At 47.3% G+C, this 19,472-nt stretch overlaps 1 protein-coding gene across 3 annotated transcripts; it reads right to left on the reverse strand.

Annotated features, from left to right (window-relative positions):
• Positions 1–560: 560 nt before the first annotated feature.
• Positions 561–18,343, reverse strand: shroom1 (shroom family member 1). Of its 3 annotated transcripts, none has more exons than XM_034683836.1 (9): positions 18,147–18,343; positions 12,660–15,570; positions 12,391–12,577; positions 12,196–12,242; positions 10,017–10,643; positions 9,346–9,930; positions 7,115–7,223; positions 4,940–5,212; positions 561–2,953 (listed from the first exon to the last, which is right to left on the reverse strand). In XM_034683836.1, the coding sequence occupies exons 2-9, from the start codon at positions 15,353–15,355 to the stop codon at positions 2,699–2,701; spliced, it is 4,779 nt and encodes a 1,592-aa protein (XP_034539727.1). In that variant the 5' UTR covers positions 15,356–15,570; positions 18,147–18,343; the 3' UTR covers positions 561–2,698. The 3 variants fall into 3 exon arrangements, with proteins under 3 accessions (XP_034539727.1, XP_034539728.1, XP_034539729.1); XM_034683837.1 differs by having other exon boundaries at positions 18,173–18,321; XM_034683838.1 differs by lacking the exon at positions 18,147–18,343 and adding an exon at positions 15,724–15,844.
• Positions 18,344–19,472: the final 1,129 nt, after the last annotated feature.

A 19,472-nucleotide genomic window follows, 5' to 3' on the forward strand; every position in this document is an offset into this window, starting at 1 on the left:
AGCTAACTTCCACAGTAGGATCGTATCTCCTTTAGAAACAGAATCATATATCACAAGTTTCTCTCACTTAATAAATCATTCATGGATTTCTGTAAAGGTTACATTCAGTTTTAAAGCTTAAAGAATCCACAAAGCATCGTCTCTGTCAGAGATAACAGAGGATGTTTGTAATCTGTCATCTCAACACTCTGTCCATCATATATTTAAGATCTGAGAAGGACTCAACACTTAGAGCCTTATTTTAACACCATCTCTGTTCACATTTGTTGCTTCCAGGTAATTTGCAGAAATGATTGCAGGCTCAGGTGCAGTTTTTAGATCAGCCTGTAGAGGGCAGAGACGAGCTCTGATAGGAGATCCAGATTACTCCAACCAGAGTCACTGAAGACCTTAAAGAGGAGGAAGTACTTTCACAGAGCTGTGAGAATCAAACGTTTGCTGCCTCAGTCTAAATATTGCAATAGCAGCATAAGTCAGAGTTCATAAATACTTCATGTAACCTATATTTGTGCTTCTATGTATAGTGCAGCACATGATGTGAGTAATGGAGGACACAGGGAGGAGAGGGAGAGCTTAATTTATTCACAATATTACAAACATGGTGGAATTTAAAACTCCAAACAGGCACAGAAACAAACTCTCAGAGGAAAGGGGAACAGCAGGAAGAGTCTGCTCGGACTGAAACAAGTTCTGCTGGAGTTACTGATGCACACAAACTCACAAACTAAACACACACACTGAATGAAACAACAAAACACAGCTCTGATTGAAAGACAGGAACGAGAAATGAGTCAGGAACTGGTCCAACCTTTGTGAGTCTGCACACACAGCAAGAACTGAGAGGATTACTCCTCCATGTGCTGCTCCTTTGGGGGAGCTTTCCCTCTCTCTCTCTCTCTCCCTCTCTCCCTCTCTCTCTCTCTCCAGCAGTCTTTTCCTTCTTACTCTGAAATATTGCTCGTTTGCATACTTCGGGAATTCCAGCAGGCTGCAGGAAACAACATGAGTCTCTCTACCCCTTCGGCCCTGCGTCAGCATGAAGGCCAAAACAAACATACATCTGTTTAGCAAACTGAAACAGGCCGGACGTGAAGCTCCAGAGAAATGCTGCAGGGGTTAGTGAAAGGGAAGGGTTCTAGTGTCGGAGGAAGAATGACTTTAATAGTTTACTTTTCCTCTTTTCTGACATTTAAACTCACTAAAGTCAGAGCAAGTCAACCCACACACACACGGTGGGTTTGTCTTGAGATGTGTTTCCTGAAGGACGAGAACGTTTTGATCATTTTAAGACTTCATAGTTTTTTATGTACACAGCAAACACCAAGAGGAGTTCTGTCATCTTCTTCAACAGCTAATCTCTACGCACACAACATTACCACATTCATGATCCAGAGCACAGACACACACACACACACACACACACACACACACACACACACTGCACATGAAGAGCAAACAGATCACATGACTCTGGGAAAACAGGAAGTCAGAATTAACACGACCATGAAAAGTCAGGACGTAGGAGCTGTTTTTAAAAAGTGAGATTCTTCTGACATGTTATTGGATTGAAGGGACAGCTGTGTGAATTAAATAAAGGTCTAAAGAGGGGGATGAACAGTGGAGGTAGAGATTAGAGAATACATTTAAGACACCTGAAGTGAAGAGTGTGGACTCAGTGGTTTAAAAAAAAGGGTTTCAAGTATCTGGTGTCCCTCCTGCAACAAAGGGAGAAAGAATTGTTGCTTACTTCTAATCTGCTTGAAAGAGGTTTACAGCCTCCGTATGAGGAGCTGTTCCAGCATGAAATCATCAGGACTTAATAACATTAAGCATGAAATAAGCCGGGGAAGAATGTGTACACATTCCTTCATGTAGCCGGGCGTGCTCGTGTTCCTTTCAGGACATTATTTCAAAGTTTAACACAAAAGGTAGAAAAGGCTGGAGGATGGAGGATGGAGGATGGAGGATGGAGGATGGAGGATGGAGGATGGAGGATGGAGGATGGAGGATGGAGGGAGGCTTTCACTTGAGATCACACTGGAGTCTGATTTTAAAGAAATGTGCATTATATCATGACAAAGTGCTTTTTTTTTTTCATTCACCCTTTTTGGTTTTTAGTGCCTTAATTTGAAACACATTAAAAAAAAAGGACAGATTAAATCTAAGACATGTATCCTACGACAGGTCCAGTACCCCGCCCCCCCTTCAGGCCGCCCTCGTTCACTGAGGCCTTCTCACCGCTCCAGAGACGGTCTTAAAGCTTATAGAAGGATTCCTCGGTGCAGGGACGAGGCTGTGAGCGACTACATGAGGAGTGGAGCTGGACTCTAACAGGGACGCAACGTTTCCAACTAGCAGCTCTAACTGGATGAAGGCACAGAAATCATCAGTTCATTCCTCTCAGGGAAAGTCTTCATGCACATTGTGAGAGAACAATGATCAGCGATCTGAGCATGCTCAGTAGCTGAGACAGCTTCAGTCTGTAATGTTCCTATCATGTTCAGTGATGAGAGGAAGATTGTATGATGTTTCTTCACACAGCCGTCCTCCTCTGCAGTACAAAGACCGGGTGCAAAGGGTCTGAGTGCAGCCGCACCATCTGATTCCTAAAGTCTCAGAGAGTCAGACCCTCTGCGTGTCCTTTTCAACATCAAGTCCAGAAAGAAAGGAGACATCAGTGCTTCCTCCTCCCTCCCTCTCACACACTCAGGCTGCAGGAGAGCGCCTCCAGCTGCTCCTCTCCCAGCCGCTGCTTCTCCTCCAGGTCCTTCTGCCGGATCAGCAGCGACGCCTTGGTCTGGACGAAGCGTCGGTAGTCCTGCAGCTGCTCGGCAGACAGCTGGCGCGACAGGAAGGTGGAGACCAGGTTCTCTCTCCGGTCCAGGTTATCCTTGAGATCTTTGGCATCCTCCCTCTGTTTGCACAGCAGGCGATGGCGACTGTCCAGAGATTGCTGAGAAGGAGGATAAAGATGTTAAACTTCAGAGAGCAGGAGGTTACATATCCTCTCTTTTTCACCATAACACTGCAGAATATTCTGTCTGTGATTGAAAATGAAGAAGTGTTTAAGATCTGAATCATGTTTACATCCTCTGTCTCACTAAGGACCCACAAGGTGAATGTTCTGCAGTGATAATGCTCATGCAGCTGCCCAATTTGATCCTGCAAACATGAAATCAGACCTGTTATTATGCAAACAAAGGGTTTTGAGTTGTATTCATGTTTAGACACTGATGTAATGTGTGCACTGATGTGATAGAGCGCAGTGAAAGCGGCACGGTCATGTGTCACAGCCACAGGATCCGAGGTGCAGTGTTTCCTTGTGTCAACAGAGGGCAGGGTAGATACAAATGTCATCGAAACTGGGCTGGAGTTTCGGTGAGTCAGTGTAAATACCAGGGTTGCTGATAACAGCAAGAAAACAAATGAGCCTGTAACAAGCCCTGAGCATGCAGCACGTTCAGCCCGGCTTTCACACATGGAGGAACTAACAAGGAGCTCTTTCAGGGATCAATCCAGGAACCTGATGCATCCATGCAAACATAAAGAGATGAGGAAAACACGGGGATGCAAAAGAGGAAGCACAGAACTCCTCATGAATTAACCAGGAACCAATTATTAATGATCAGCATGAAAACTATTAAAGAGTCTGATTATCAAACTGTCCTCCTCACTCTGAACGTCACTGCAGGGTTTCAGATAAGATAAGGTAGGAGGAAAAGAAGGAGGGTAGAAAGGAAAATAGAATACAAATAAAGAAAAAATTAAAATAATAATAAAAAGATAATATTAATGGATAAATATAAATATAGCACAAATAAAATAAACACATACAAATAATAAAATAAATAAAGATAATAATGATAATACATTAAAATAAAAATGTAGCACAAATAAATAAAAATAATATTTAAAAAAATAATAAAAAGTTACAGAAATAAAAATAACAATAATAAATCATTAAAATAAAAATAGAGCACAAATAAATAGAGCTAAAAAAAATATATATATATAAATAAGTAAATTAAAAAATAAAATATCAAGAGATAATAATAATAATAATAATAACAATAATAATGCAGATTGAAAAAAAGAGCACAATTAAAGAAAAAAATAAAATAAAATTAAAATTAAAAATATGAATTATAATAGATTGAAACAAAATAGAAAAATACAAATCTAAAGGTAAATAAAAATGTTACACATTGTTTAAATAGTTAAATTAAACAGTCAGTTTGGACCTTCTGACAGGAGTGAAGAGTTCTTTTTAAACTGATCCTCTCATGATAAATCATTTGGCTCAGACAGAGATAAGCTCTAAACGGTGATTAAACACAGATAGAGCTGAGCGCATTTTTTGAATTCCACCGTTAGAGAAACCTTGACTCCATTAAAGTCGCCCTTCAACTTTTCAAAGTGGCGTGTTTGTTGTTTCTAAAGCAAACAGTGTGAGAGTATATCTGAGGGCCTGGGAGCAGCTGCTCACCTCGTACACTCATGGCTGCCTGAGGCTCTGAATGAGCTGCAGTGAATCACGCCTGCTGCAGGGATCAGTGATACGATGAGGACGACCCCCCTCTGGCACGGGGACTGTACAGTTTACTTTGACTCACATGCATCAGCACGCTCGCATGAAAACAAGCATGGCGGTGTGTTATTACACATCTCTAGATTTAGAAAAGGTCGCTCTCTCTCAGGCTGCAGGATGAGTGGATTTCAGAAGGTGGCTGAACATGGAGCATCTCACAAAGGAGAGTCCCTGCAGGCAGGTTTATCACCACGGACAACAACTCCAATAAATCAACTCAGTAACTGAATATAAGCTTACCGGCTGTTTCTTAAACCATACAGACACTGATGAAAAACAAAGACCTTCTGGGAGGTGTGATGTCTTGATTTATGAACCCACTGATCCATGACAAAGGTGTCCTCTCCTCACCTTCTCCTCAGCATCCGTGTGCTGGTCCACGGTGCTCAGTGCGTTCTGCACCCTGGCCAGCCGAGCAGAGAGGCACAGCAGCAGGTTGACCACCCTCTCCAGGTCTCCTATGAACAGGTTGTACCGCTCCAGCTCCACAGGCAGACAGCGCTGACGGACCAGTACCTCCAGGGTCTCACCGTGGACCACGTTCTCCTCAATCTCCGTCTGGAGGGCGGCACGCATCTCCTCAAGCGACCGCAGCCGTTCCTCAATAAGGGACACTAACAGAGTCTGAAAGTTTGAGCACAGAGGAGAACGTGAGAGAGACTTTGGGGACCTTGATTTATGACACCTAAGATGTTAGAGATCATGGAGAAGGTATGCTGCGGCTTTAAGACTGAATGCTAACAGGAACCAGGAAGAGGGGGGGGCTAAATGCAGAGCCAAACATTAGCCCAGTGCAAGACTCTGATAAGAGTCAGACAGAACATCATGTGATAAGAGAATGATCTCAGTCTGAACGAGTCCACGTCAGGACAACGACATGCAATCATGGTGACATCACCTCGAGGCTCTGAGTGGGACGTTGTGTTTGTTCAGCTGGACGGTCTTCCTGTCATTATGAGAGTCCATGCACTAAACCTGGGACCACTTCAGTCCATGCACTAAACCTGGGACCACTTCAGTCCATGCACTAAACCTGGGACCACTTCAGTCCATGCACTAAACCTGGGACCACTTCAGTCCATGCACTAAACCTGGGACCACTTCAGTCCATGCACTAAACCTGGGACCACTTCAGTCCATGCACTAAACCTGGGACCACTTCAGTCCATGCACTAAAGCTGGGACCATTTCAGTCCATGCACTAAACCTGGGACCACTTCAGTCCATGCACTAAAGCTGGGACCACTTCAGTCCATGCACTAAAGCTGGGACCACTTCAGTCCATGCACTAAACCTGGGACCACTTCAGTCCAGTGCACTAAAGCTGGGACCACTTCAGTCCATGCACTAAAGCTGGGACCACTTCAGTCCATGCACTAAACCTGGGACCACTTCAGTCCATGCACTAAACCTGGGACCACTTCAGTCCATGCACTAAAGCTGGGACCATTTCAGTCCATGCACTAAACCTGGGACCACTTCAGTCCATGCACTAAAGCTGGGACCACTTCAGTCCATGCACTAAACCTGGGACCACTTCAGTCCATGCACTAAACCTGGGACCACTTCAGTCCAGTGCACTAAAGCTGGGACCACTTCAGTCCATGCACTAAAGCTGGGACCACTTCAGTCCATGCACTAAACCTGGGACCACTTCAGTCCATGCACTAAACCTGGGACCACTTCAGTCCATGCACTAAACCTGGGACCACTTCAGTCCATGCACTAAACCTGGGACCACTTCAGTCCATGCACTAAACCTGGGACCACTTCAGTCCATGCACTAAACCTGGGACCACTTCAGTCCAGTGCACTGAAGCTGGGACCACTTCAGTCCATGCACTAAACCTGGGACCACTTCAGTCCATGCACTAAACCTGGGACCACTTCAGTCCATGCACTAAACCTGGGACCACTTCAGTCCATGCACTAAACCTGGGACCACTTCAGTCCATGCACTAAACCTGGGACCACTTCAGTCCATGCACTAAACCTGGGACCACTTCAGTCCATGCACTAAACCTGGGACCACTTCAGTCCATGCACTTGTTACACTGTTATGAACAAAATGACAATAAAGCTTGATTTGATGTGATAAGTGTTCGTATAAAGATCGGTGCTCTTATTTTGAAAAGCTATAAACTGGATGTGAGTATAGGTGAAGCTGTGAAACAACATATATAAATAGATAACAGTTCATATGTTACTTTCTGTTGATAAAGCACCTGGTTATTCAAAGTATAAGGTTATAAATGTTTAGTTTCTTATGTAAATGAATATGAAGTTAATTTATGAACTTTGTTTCTTAGTTTAGTTTAATGTTAAAGTGTTAAAGCTAGCAAAGATGCTACAACCCTTACGTGGGTTATGTTTAAAGTTAATACTTCATTCATGATTTCAGGGTTCAAAGATACACATATATATCATTTTTAATTTGATGGATGTGATAAAACTCTTCACTATAAAGGGAGAAGTAATTCTTGTTTCTGTTCAAAGGTGTCAGAGAGTCAAATCATCAATATTTACCTTCTTCTCTCTGAGGTCAGCTTTGCTCTGCAGGTCTGAACACTGAGACACGAGGCTGTTTGGAGCTGAAGGACAAGGCGACGGTTCAGCCTCCTCAACCTGTTCCACACTGGAAAGAGACAAACAGAGAGAGGAGTTCAGGTACAGTACTTCCTCACAGACCATGAAACCAAGGAAGAGAGAGCTCATCCCTCCTGTGTTAGCTTCTCTCATCCCTCTAGACCACTACGCTCCAACATGCAGGCCTGCTCCTCGTACCTAGAGTCTCTAAAAGTAGTATGGGAGGTAGAACCTTCAGTTATCAGGCCCCTCTCCTTTGGAATCATCTACCAGTCAGGGTCCGGGAGGCAGACACCCTCTCTACTTTTAAGAGTAGGCTTCAAACTTTCCTATTTGATAAAGCTTATAGTTAGAGCTGGATCAGGCTTGGACCAGGTCTTAGTTATGCTGCTATAGGCTTAGACTGACACACTGGGATCCTGTCTTTCCCTCTCTCTCCTCTCTCTGCCTGTCTCTCACTTTAACTCTTCCTGTCCCATTAAAGTTACTAACCATAGACCTTTCTGGAGTCCCTGAGCTCCCTTGTCTCGTAGGTTCCTCTGGATCTCTGTTGCTGTGGACGTGGTCCAGACTCCAGCTGCTACAACTACTACTATCCGTCTCCCCACTATCATCTCTCTCTCTCTTCATCTCCCTCTATCCCTCTCTTCAACACGGTCTCAGCAGATGTGTGTCTAACATGAGTCTGGTCCTGCTGGAGGTTTCTGCCTGTTAAAGGAAGTTTGTCCTTGCCACTGTAACTTGCTAAATGCTGCAGTAAACTCAGAGTGTTAGTTATATATTATAAAACCCTGAAATATATCTGCTCACTCTGGATGTCTCTGCAGTTTGCTTACACGAGCAGAAACCTGAGTGCAGGCGCCGCAGTAAGCAGATCGCTTACTGTGTCTCTGCTTGTGATGCAACAAAAGGTAACGAGGCACTAGGGGAGCAGATCTTTGGCGATCAGAAACCAGATCAAGTTTCAGAGAGGAACATGATGCTACAGAGGAGAGGGGGTTATTCTTTCCATCTCCACAGCTGCTGAAGATGAAACTCTGTGAACCACTCTGGAGAGGAAATCTAGTCCATGACTAAATCTCAGACTAAAGTTCCCTTCTTGGATGTTTCAGACTAAAGTTCCCTTCTTGGATGTTTCAGACTAAAGTTCCCTTCTTGGATGTTTCAAACTAAAGTTCCCTTCTTGGATGTTTCAGACTAAAGTTCCCTTCTTGGATGTTTCAGACTAAAGTTCCCTTCTTGGATGTTTCAGACTAAAGTTCCCTTCTTGGATGTTTCAGACTAAAGTTCCCTTCTTGGATGTTTCAAACTAAAGTTCACTTCTTGGATGTTTCAGACTAAAGTTCCCTTCTTGGATGTTTCAAACTAAAGTTCCCTTCTTGGATGTTTCAAACTAAAGTTCCCTTCTTGGATGTTTCAGACTAAAGTTCCCTTCTTGGATGTTTCAAACTAAAGTTCCCTTCTTGGATGTCTCAGACTAAAGTTCCCTTCTTGGATGTTTCAGACTAAAGTTCCCTTCTTGGATGTTTCAGACTAAAGTTCCCTTCTTGGATGTCTCAAACTAAAGTTCCCTTCTTGGATGTTTCAAACTAAAGTTCCCTTCTTGGATGTTTCAAACTAAAGTTCCCTTCTTGGATGTTTCAAACTAAAGTTCCCTTCTTGGATGTTTCAGACTAAAGTTCCCTTCTTGGATGTTTCAAACTAAAGTTCCCTTCTTGGATGTTTCAGACTAAAGTTCCCTTCTTGGATGTTTCAGACTAAAGTTCCCTTCTTGGATGTTTCAGACTAAAGTTCCCTTCTTGGATGTTTCAGACTAAAGTTCCCTTCTTGGATGTTTCAAACTAAAGTTCCCTTCTTGGATGTTTCAGACTAAAGTTCCCTTCTTGGATGTTTCAAACTAAAGTTCCCTTCTTGGATGTTTCAGACTAAAGTTCCCTTCTTGGATGTTTCAGACTAAAGTTCCCTTCTTGGATGTTTCAAACTAAAGTTCCCTTCTTGGATGTTTCAGACTAAAGTTCCCTTCTTGGATGTTTCAGACTAAAGTTCCCTTCTTGGATGTCTCAGACTAAAGTTCCCTTCTTGGATGTTTCAGACTAAAGTTCCCTTCTTGGATGTTTCAGACTTGGTGGGACTTTCTTGTTGCTCAGTGTTTCCTTGAAGTGCAGACTCACCTCTCAGCAGCTCCTCTCTGCTCCTGCTTCTTCTTGTAGTGCTCCTCCATCAGCAGCGTGTCCTCAGACAGCAGCTGCTCCATCAGCATCAGCGCCGTCTTGCGGTTGGTCAGCGGGTAGAGCACTATGGCCAGCGACTGGTCCGCCTTCACCATCGCTTTTACAAGCTCCTCCCACTTAGGTTTCTCCACGGGCGTCTCCTGGCTCTCCGTCCCTCCCTCTGGTGACCCCCTCTCCTCCATCTCCTCCGTCTTCTCCTCCTCCGCCTCTGGTTTGTCCTCCTCTCCCGCCTGGCTGGCGTCCGTGTCGGAGACGGAGGTGCACGGGGACCCAGAGGTTGGACTTGTCAGGGTCTGAGGGGCGGAGCTGGCGGGCTCGTCCTCAAACACGTTGTCTGTCAGCGTTGAGGTCTGCAGGTCCTCTTTGATCTCTTCTTCAGGGGGGACGATCCACAGCGAGGGATCTGTGGTGACCCCACAGCTCAGAGACACTTCCTGGTTGGACTCGGCTGGTGGATCTTCACTGCTCGGTGGATCCACTGACGGGTCTCTCTCTGGTCCAGAGAGAGACGGAGACACTCTGACTCTGCAGGGAGGGAGAGAGAACACACGGTCAGAGACGGATTCACAGGATGTAATGAAAGGCTGCTTTGCTACAGGGTCTGGTCTTACCTGGAGCTGGGCCTGCTTTCAGAAGGAAGCTTTGTCTGAGGGGGGGTGGACTGAGTAGATCTGATCTCCCCCTCGCTGGTATCTGGACCTCTTGGGGAAGGAGGGTGAGATGAAGTCTCACTAGGCGGCCTGCTGGATCTAAACTCATCTGTGACAGGACTGTGAGAACCGGGTGATCCAGAGTGAACCCTGGCCCGGGAGGAGGAGCGGGAGGCCGGGGAGGTGGATCTACTAGAGTTCCTGGTTCCTGTGGAGGCCTCCTGCTCTGGTTCTGAGTTCTGCTTCAACAGAGACCTCTTCTGGGTTTGGTTTTGTGCCTGTCCCTGAGTTTTCCTCTGACCCACAGTGTCTCTTGCTGGCTCTGTTCCGTACGGTCTCCTCGTCCCTCTGTCCGGTCCCTGGGCGTCTCTGACTTCAGCAAAGAACGAGACGCTCCTCTTGTCTCGGTCCAGTCCTGCTGGTCCAGCTGAGTCCAGCTGCTCAGAGCTTTTACTCAGGGCGGACTGTCTCGTTAACTTAGACGTCCCGAGCTCTTCCATGGATTTCCCCCGCTGAGCGACCACGCGGACTCGCTGCTGGCCCTCAAAGGCCGGCTTCAAGGACTCCTCTATGTCACTCCTCTGTGGACTAACAGAGACATTCAGAGGTTTAACAACAGCCATGAAGACCAGGAAGACTTTGGTCTTACAACAACAACGAGATGGTCCTACAGATACAGCTCTGAGACTAAATGATCTGTTCCTCTGATTTGACTGGTTCCAGGTGTGTTTGAGTAAAAACACATTCTAGTTTGATTCTTTAAAATACTGAAAACATTTCCTCCAAACATCAAATGAAAGAGTCTCATTTAGAGCTTTAATCACGGCGTGGAGCGTCGTCCTGCTGGAGAGACGGTCCTCAGAGTCTAAACATTGTCAGAGTTTTCCTTGTGCGTATCTTGATTCATGCATCCTTTGCAAAGACCTTCCAGTCTTGCTGAAGCGACCCCCAGATCCTCAGGATCCTCCACCAAACCTCACAGTGGGTGTGAGACACTGAGGCTTGTAGTCCTCTCCAGACTCATCATGGTCCAAACCTTACAGCCTTTTGAAAACCTCAGCCTGGCTCTTCTTTGCTTCTCATTGATGAAGAGCCGTTTCTAGCTTCACACTTTGTTCCCAGACTCTGAGGATTGGTTTTTCCAGCAGGACAATGCTCCACAGCACACCATCAAGGTGTGGATGAAGAACACAAGGCTGGCTTCAGAAGAACCCTCCCACCATGAAACTACTTAAAGACATTATTGACTCTGGGGATACACTCTGGGAAAAATAGGATTGCTATAACCACAAAGACTCTTACCTTCTTCTGTCTGTCTGAATGCCTTTGTTGTGAACTGTTCCTGTCTATAATACTTCAGTTTCACTTCATTTTGTACTGGTTGTAATGTCATGTCCTAGTCCTCACTTGTCCATGTTATATGTTCATATAAAACAAGAATAAAAATGAAAGTTTCAAAAAAAATAAAAAATGGTGTGGATGAAGGACCACCAGATCAAGACCCTGTCATGGCAAGCCCAATCTCCAGACCTGACCCCTATTGAAAACCCTTTGAATGTGATCGAGAGGAAGACGGATCAGTTTTTGCTCCAGGAGAGTCAGAAGGTCAACGACAGCACCGTGACAGACTGATGGAGGGCACGCATAGACCCACGGGGGATCCACCAAATACAGATTTCTGAACTCTTCCTCAGTCAAACATTAATATTGTGTTGTTTTAAAACTGAATATGAACTTGTTTTCTTTGCATTATTTGAGCTCTGAAAACACGTCATGTTAATTCTGAAATAAACGCTCTGAGTGAGAACACTTTGGGAGAACTGTTGTCAGTAGTTTCAGTCAGTTTACTCAAAAACATAAAAAGAGTCAAATCAGAGAAACTGATCATTTCTCAGTGTCTCTTTGTTTCTGTCAGATCTGTAGGATCCTGAGAAAGGTCTCAGTGAATGGTTCCTTGTTTCCAGTCTGAGAGGAACTCTGTGATTAAAGAATGTTGATGTGCTGGAGAAGGTGGGTGTTGACTTTCCATCACCACAATAACTCACGTGCAGATTTATGGTTCTTTCCACAGCGCACACATCTCTGACCTAATACTCTACTGACCTAAAAACTAAATCAATGTCCCAATGTTCCTACATACCTCCAGGTCTCCACCGTGGGGACTGCTGGTGGTTCTTTCTTGAGTGCCTGCAGACATAGAAGAAGAAGAAACATGTGAATACTACATTTAAAAACAGCTTCATAAACCCAACACAACATCCTGTCATGAGGAGGAGATTTCAAACGGTCCGGTCTTATTTCTACAGATCAATGTCTCTCTTTTGAGGAGACTCACCTGAAATGCATGTGGTGTAGATTTGGATCTGTTCCTGATGAAGCTGGGCTCCCCCGGCTGGTCCAAGAGACTCTCCACTGAGGCCGACCTCACCTGAGATGGACCGTGGCTTTCCCTCCATTGTTGCTGACTTGACTGGCCGCCATATTGGCCTGAACAGGACTGAGCGGAGAAGAACTGGGCGTACCTGTACATGAGAATGTTTGATTTAAAGTGTCTCACAGATAGAAGGATTTAGAAGTTCCCTGATCTCAGGTCCTGGTTCATACCTGATGGAGCTGGTGGAGGAGTCCAGGATCCGTCCTGCAGAGTGGGGTCTGTGGAGCTTCTTCTTGGTGTTCTTGCTGTCTTGATTTGCTGATTGAGGTCTGGGACCCCAGTCGAAGGGTTTCTCCCCCAGAGAATGCCTCTGTCTCGATGGAGCTGGTACCTGAGGCGCTGGTTGCTGTGGTTCTGCCACTTTCTGGCCCGTCTTGCGCTCCATGTACTCCACCAGGGCCTTGTGCTGCAGATGTTTGAGGTTGGTCTTTGAAGAGCTCGGGGCTGAAAGGGCTCGACCTCTGGTCTCAAAGATCTTCCTGCGTGCGGCGACCAGTCCCTGCTCTCCCTGATGCAGGCGCTCCTCTTCCTCGCCTTCGGCCGCGAAGAGGTTGTCGTTCTCGTTGCCGAATGATCGGCACGTGGCGTGGAAGGGAGCGGCGCCGAGCTGGTTGAGCTTCTCCGGCTCAGAGTAACACATCTTCTTCTGTTCTGGAGTCAGTCTCCTCCTGGCTCCGATGCGTGCCACCTGAGGCTGGGCGACGTTTGCTGGTTTCCCGTTCTCTTTTTGAGTCTGGTTAAACGTCTCCTCTGTCCTCTCCCTCACTTCCTCTTTAATGCTTCCTCTCTCCGTGTCCTCGGAGGTCTGAGAGGGAGTGATGGTGTCCGTGGAGGTCTCAGAGTCCTGCGATGAGGAGAATGTGTGAATCACTGTCGGCCTCAGATCTGGTTTCTGCCTCATGCGGTGCGGCCATGACAGCTGCAGGTCTCTCCTTTTGAAAGAGGTCTCCCTGAGGACTTTAGACTGGGCGTCCTTCAGCTTCTCTTTGTAGTACTTCTTAAACGAGTCGTCCAGAGTGTTACACGCCACAGAGACATTCTCATCCTGGTCGTTTGTGCTCTGGTCACTTTTTGGAGGCCTCTCATTGTCGTGAACCGCCACGTCTCCCTGTCCCGTTTTGTTCTGGACCCCGTCCTTGCTTTTTGTGCTGAAGTCTGCAGCTCTCTTCGGCTGTAGCGCCGCCCTGCTGGCTCCAGTGAGGTGGTACAGAAGAGGGGTGGTCTCTTTGTTTATCCTCTCGCTGGGTACATCCGCCAAAGGCTGCCGTTTCCCTCTCTTTGCCTGGTCCTGGTCTTTCTTGGCGTGGTTGGTCTGCTCGTTGCTCATCAGGGAGGTGGCCTCCTTGGTTTTGGTCCCTGAGTGAGGCGGGCAGTTCCTCTCAGGTCCACAGTAGAATATCGGGTTGTTGGCAGTGTGGCGTCCGATATCTCGACTCTGAATCACATCAAAGTCTTCCAAGGTATCAAAACTTCTAGATGAATGCATGGAGGTGAGGGAAAACCTGCGGTTCTCTTGATCCTGGCTCCTGTAGACCAGCTCTTTCTCCTTGGGCACACAATGGAAGACCTCTTTGTCATCTGACATCATGCCGCTGGAGGAACGGGAGCTCTCTTGAAGAGGTCTAAACAAACCGTCCATTGTGCTGTGGCATCTTCCCTTCTCTCTGAGGCGGTGCGTCTCCAGCACAGAGGAGCTCTCACTCTCAGACCCACACACGGACGCAGAGAGGGTCCTCATCCCGGACTCAGACGGCTTACACACCCCCGTTACAAAGTAGAACTGACCCTTGTGCTGGATGCTGCTGTTGATGTAACTCTGCCCGGGGTTCCAGGGACTGGCTGCTCGGGCTGACTCTGCATTGATCCAATCATCAGCTGAGTGCGCTCTCTTACGCTGACTCTGAAAGTGGCTGCTGCTTCCACCCGGCTGGTTCTGATGGTTTCCATTACATCTGGCACTGCTGGAGGTCTGTGGAGGATTCAAGGGGTCCGGCTGGCTCTGGGCTTCGGGAGGGGATCGGTTTAAGATGTTTGTTGACTTCTGCTGCTCAGAGGCAGACTTGTTGTCCGTGATGAAAAGGTACTCTGGGTTAAACTGCTGGTTCACCCGAGCCTGGTCCTGAGGCTGGAGGTGGGGGCGGTAGACCGGGAGCTGCTGGGCTTGTGTTTGCTGCTGTTGAGGACCCCTCCAAACTGAGAACACCGGGTCAGAGATGAAGTTTGAGTTTCCTGTTTCAGGGTTAGCCGTCTCCAGTCTCTGGGGAGAGAGACCGTGGGGGTGTGGGTGCAGTCGGTTGTTGGGTCTTGGTTGTGGTTTCACCTGCTGGGATTGAAGCTCGGTGTCTTGCTGAGGGATCCGGCTGTTCTCCAAGTTCTTTATGGCGCTGAAACTATCCAGGCGTAAGGGGGGCGGAGGAGGACGGGCGAGAGGCGTGTCCTGCTTGGACAGGGCTCTGTTGTTGGACTGGAACCCGTTGTTCCCGTTCTGGTTGACGATGTTGTTGGTGTTATTACGATACTGCTGAGAGATCGCTTCAACAGAGCGATACAGCTGGTCCATGGTTTTAGAGTCAGACTGCAGGACCTGGGTCGGATTGTAGATGGACTTCACATACTTCAGATCAGCGTAGTGGCTGAAGTGGCCGGACTGTAAATCTTCTGTGAGAAAGGGAGAAGGGTAATCCGGGGCATTGGATCCACCAGAGAAGGAGCTGTAGGCGGAGTCTCCTTTGCCGTGTTGGTGATGGGCGAGCTGGTCTGCAATGCTGCTGCTGGACTTGGCAGGGGAGAGCCGGCTGACTGGCAGGCTCAGAGGATGCAGGTCCACGTTGCTCATTCTCTCAAAGTGGAAGTGGTAGGAATCCATGGAGGACTGGGACGGATGGCAGGAAGGGAAGGGCAGAGTTTGGAGTCACGGCGTGGGACGTGTGTGTGCGCTGATACATGGGTCTTCCTTGTGGATGGAAACCGGGACCACCAACACGTCTGATCCAGGCTGCCTGTCACGCCTGCTGCTAATTAGGTCATTTTCCTGCCTTTCTTCTGTTTATTCAAAACCTCTTGAAGTGGTCTCAGTAGCTCCTGTGGGAGGAAGCATAAACACAGTCTGGTTATCATGACTGAAATCTCAACTCTGCTCAAACATCTACTGACCGGCTGCTCCAGAGTGAACGTCTGGACAAACCCAGCAGACTAAAGCTCACTGTCAGCTCCAGCATAACAGTCTAAACTCACATATCTGTATTTGCCATGTCCAAACGTCTGAGTAAAGAAACCCTGCTGCTCTCTGCTCAAAGACTTCACCGGGCACTTCAAGGTCAAATTCCTCCTGTGAGAAATGTTGCTCCATCTGCTGTAAGAAGACAAATCATACGTCCACTTAGAGATGTTCATTCTTCCTCCCTACAGAGTGGGAGGAAACCCTTTCACTGTCCTGTTTGGACTCAGACAGGCTTTGGGGGCACCGGTTGGCCTTGTGGTACCAGCACCCCCCAAGCTTTTTCAATCAGGGCCCCTAGAGTCTGGAACAAAAACTCACTTTTAAAGACTCGCTCATGATGACCCAACATCAAGACCGGATCAGATCCAGTCCCCTCTCACAGACAGGACTCAGTCTGATCTCATCTTAATCCACCATGAGCAGAGCACTTTGCAGCATTTAGCAAGTTACAGTGGCAAGGACAAACTTCCTTTAACAGGCAGAAACCTCCAGCAGGACCAGACTCATGTTAGACACACATCTGCTGAGACCGTGTTGGAGAGAGGGATAGAGGGAGGTGAAGAGAGAGAGAGATGATAGTGGGGAGACGGATAGTAGTAGTTGTAGCAGCTGGAGTCTGGACCACGTCCACAGCCTTGGAGGTTTTGGAGCATGTGTATGAGAAATGTCAAGAATTCCATATGAAGAGAAATCTGAGGATTAGTCATGTGAACCATGTATAGGGTTTATGATACAGCACTGAGACCCCTTCAGACCGGTCTACCTTTTCCCAAATGACTCAGATGATGTCACCCAACACCCTCCTCAACAAATTACAATACATTCAACACTCAGCAGCACGCCTCCTCACTCACTCCAGCTCCAGAGACCACATCACCCCAGTCCTCCAGAGACCACATCACCCCAGTCCTCCAGAGACCACATCACCCCAGTCCTCCAGAGCCTCCATTGGCTTCCCATCACCTCCAGAATACAAGATCCTCCTCATCACCTCGAAAGCCCTCCATAACCTAGCTCCCTCCTTCCTCACCGACCTTCTGCAACCTCCACTCCACCAACGCCAACCTCCTCACCCGTCTCACCAAACCCAAGAACCAAACCTGGGGGGACAGGGCCTTCTCTGTCACTGACCCCAACCTCTGGAACTCTCTCCCCCAACACCTCAGACTCTCTCCCTCACTCACCAAAACTTTTAAAGCTCTTTTATAAATAAAATGTATTAATATTATTATTATTATCAAAGATCTGTGTTTCATCAGGACAACAGTTAGGGGATACTGCCTCGTACCACTTTGACACCACCCTGTCAGATGTGATTTATCTGTTTCTATTCTAAATATAGAACATGATAAATCCTGGTTTCTCTAACCTGCTGTCATCATCATCTCTCCATGAGATCCTCCTCAGCACAGAAACAAGCCGCCGCAGGTTAATGATAGGTTTGGGTTTTACGGTGAACTCTAATGACAGAGTACAAGCAGGCTAATCCTATGACCTGCATACCTGTCCAGGACTTTGTGATCAAGCTGCATACCTGTCATGCAGGTCAATGATGCCTTTATGATGATGACAATACAACCAGTTCATCAACTCAAATCCCCGGCTTCACCCATCATGAGTCAGCTGAGGTTGACTAACAAACATCAACATCAGTGTTAATGACAGCTGCAGAGCTTAGACTGGGGACTACAAACTCCCATACATTCAACAACAAGAAACATGTTCCTGCATTACCAAGGTTTTGGGAAAAAGTTGAATAAAAGCTGAGACTAGGTGGTCGCTTTGCATACACACAAAACCCGCCCCCCAAAAAGCCTTTCACACTACAGTATGAAGGGGATCCCATGTGTTTATGAAGGGCCTTCTGATCTGGGATTCTGTGTGTGTGTGTGTGTGTGTGTGTGTGTGTGTCCAGCCCTCTTCTTCCCTCTCTGAAACACAGAGAGAGAGAGAGAGAGAGAGAGAGAGAGAGAGAGAGAGAGAGAGAGAGAGAGAGAGAGAGAGAGAGAGAGAGAGAGAGAGAGAGAGAGAGAGAGAGAGAGAGAGAGAGAGAGAGAGAGAGAGAGAGAGAGAGAGAGAGAGAGAGAGAGAGAGAGGCTCCCAAACAGGGGAGCACTCAAGTGGAAGTGATGGAGGGGACAGGCAGTGACAAAATGTACAGAGAGGGGAGAGGGAGAGGAGAGGGAGGGGAGAGGAGGGTGAGGCAGAGGGTGACCGGCCCAGACAAATACCCTCACACGCAAACTACAACAACAAGAGACAAGAGAAGTGAACAATGACAGCAGGCAGGGAAGCTGGACACGAGTAGGAAGGCTCCAGAAACAGTCACACGGCAGACTAGGAAACACTGAAACACCGGCCCTCTGCAGAAAGCTTTGAATGGAAGTTTGGGAACTAAAGAGAACTCTTTCAGACAGATCAAAGTGTAAAAACTCACCAACACTCTGAGGATAAGTTCCTCACCTTCTTGGTTTCCATCTGAGAAAAGGAAAGCGTCCTTAGTTTAACTGAGAGAAGGATGTGTTGAGAGATCTCAGTCCTTGTTTCTTATTCAGAACATCTTTCTTCCTCTAAAAAGGGACCGGACCGAGTAACCAGGAGAGCTTCATATTAGAGGGAAGACTTCTAGCAAGTCCTTTCTCCCCCCCCAGCCAGAGCCGAGGATGCCCAGTGGGAGCCACTGATTGGCCAGCCGATGACGTCCGGCTCTCTGATGCACAATGAGCGCAGCGGAGGGAATATTTCACTGCTGCAGATAGCTGCTAGTGCTGCCGGCCGCCTGAACAACAGAGGGAGGGAGAGAGAGAGAGAGAGAGAGAGAGAGAGAGAGAGAGAGAAAAAAAGGAGGCCTTGCATTCCTGGCTGGCTTCAAAGACAGAGCAGAGCCGGGGCGCCATTCATTCCCAAGGCCCTGAGCCCTGCACATGGAGACTAGCCAAAGCAGGAGGGGTGGGGTGGTGGAGGGGGTGGGGGTGGTGGTGGTGGTGGAGGGGGTGGGGGTGGTGGTGGAGCGGGTGGGTGTATGGGTGACCTCCCAGCCTCAACCTGCTGTCCAACATACCAAGTGTTCCTAACCATCATCCTCATTTTCTAACATGTACACCTGACTGCACCTGATCACATCCTGACTGCTCTCTGTCTTTGTCAGGACTGAAAGGGTTAATATGAGTATCTTATCTTACCAGCATTAAATCTGGAGCCTCAGACCACAGACTGTACCAAACATGGATTTACTGTAGACTGTGACAGCACCCACAGGTTTCTGGAGAGATGTTTTGAAGCATGATGCAGGAGCGTCGTGTCATGTTGGAAATCCTGACTTAAACTAGCTTCTGCAGAATGTAGACTCGGGCAAAGAGCTTCAAGCCAAGTGGCAAACAGCTGCAGAGCATCCACCTGCCTGATAACTCAGACAATAATTATACAGTATATATAACTCTTGACTAACTCAAGCAAAATCCATTAACCCCTTCCTCCCCCTCATACTGCAATGTGAACGGATGAACTGATGAGCTACTCTGATTGTTCTGTAAGAATGGGACCTTTCTGGGACCTGGTGAGACTTCCTTGGCTTCAGTAGCCAGCCTCCAGTGGTCACTCCGTAGGTCTATTCTTGGTTCAGACAGGTCTCCATCCAGAATGATTCATGTTGAGTTAATTAGAACCATTTATCTCAAACAGACAGGCAGTTTTATCAAAACCAAGATGGCTGCAACTCAGAGACAATCAAACTGTGTGTTGAGGTCAGAGCAGGAGGAACTGA

The sequence above is a fragment of the Notolabrus celidotus genome, chromosome 5 (genome assembly GCF_009762535.1).
Source record: "Notolabrus celidotus isolate fNotCel1 chromosome 5, fNotCel1.pri, whole genome shotgun sequence".
NCBI classification, from domain to species: domain Eukaryota; kingdom Metazoa; phylum Chordata; class Actinopteri; order Labriformes; family Labridae; genus Notolabrus; species Notolabrus celidotus.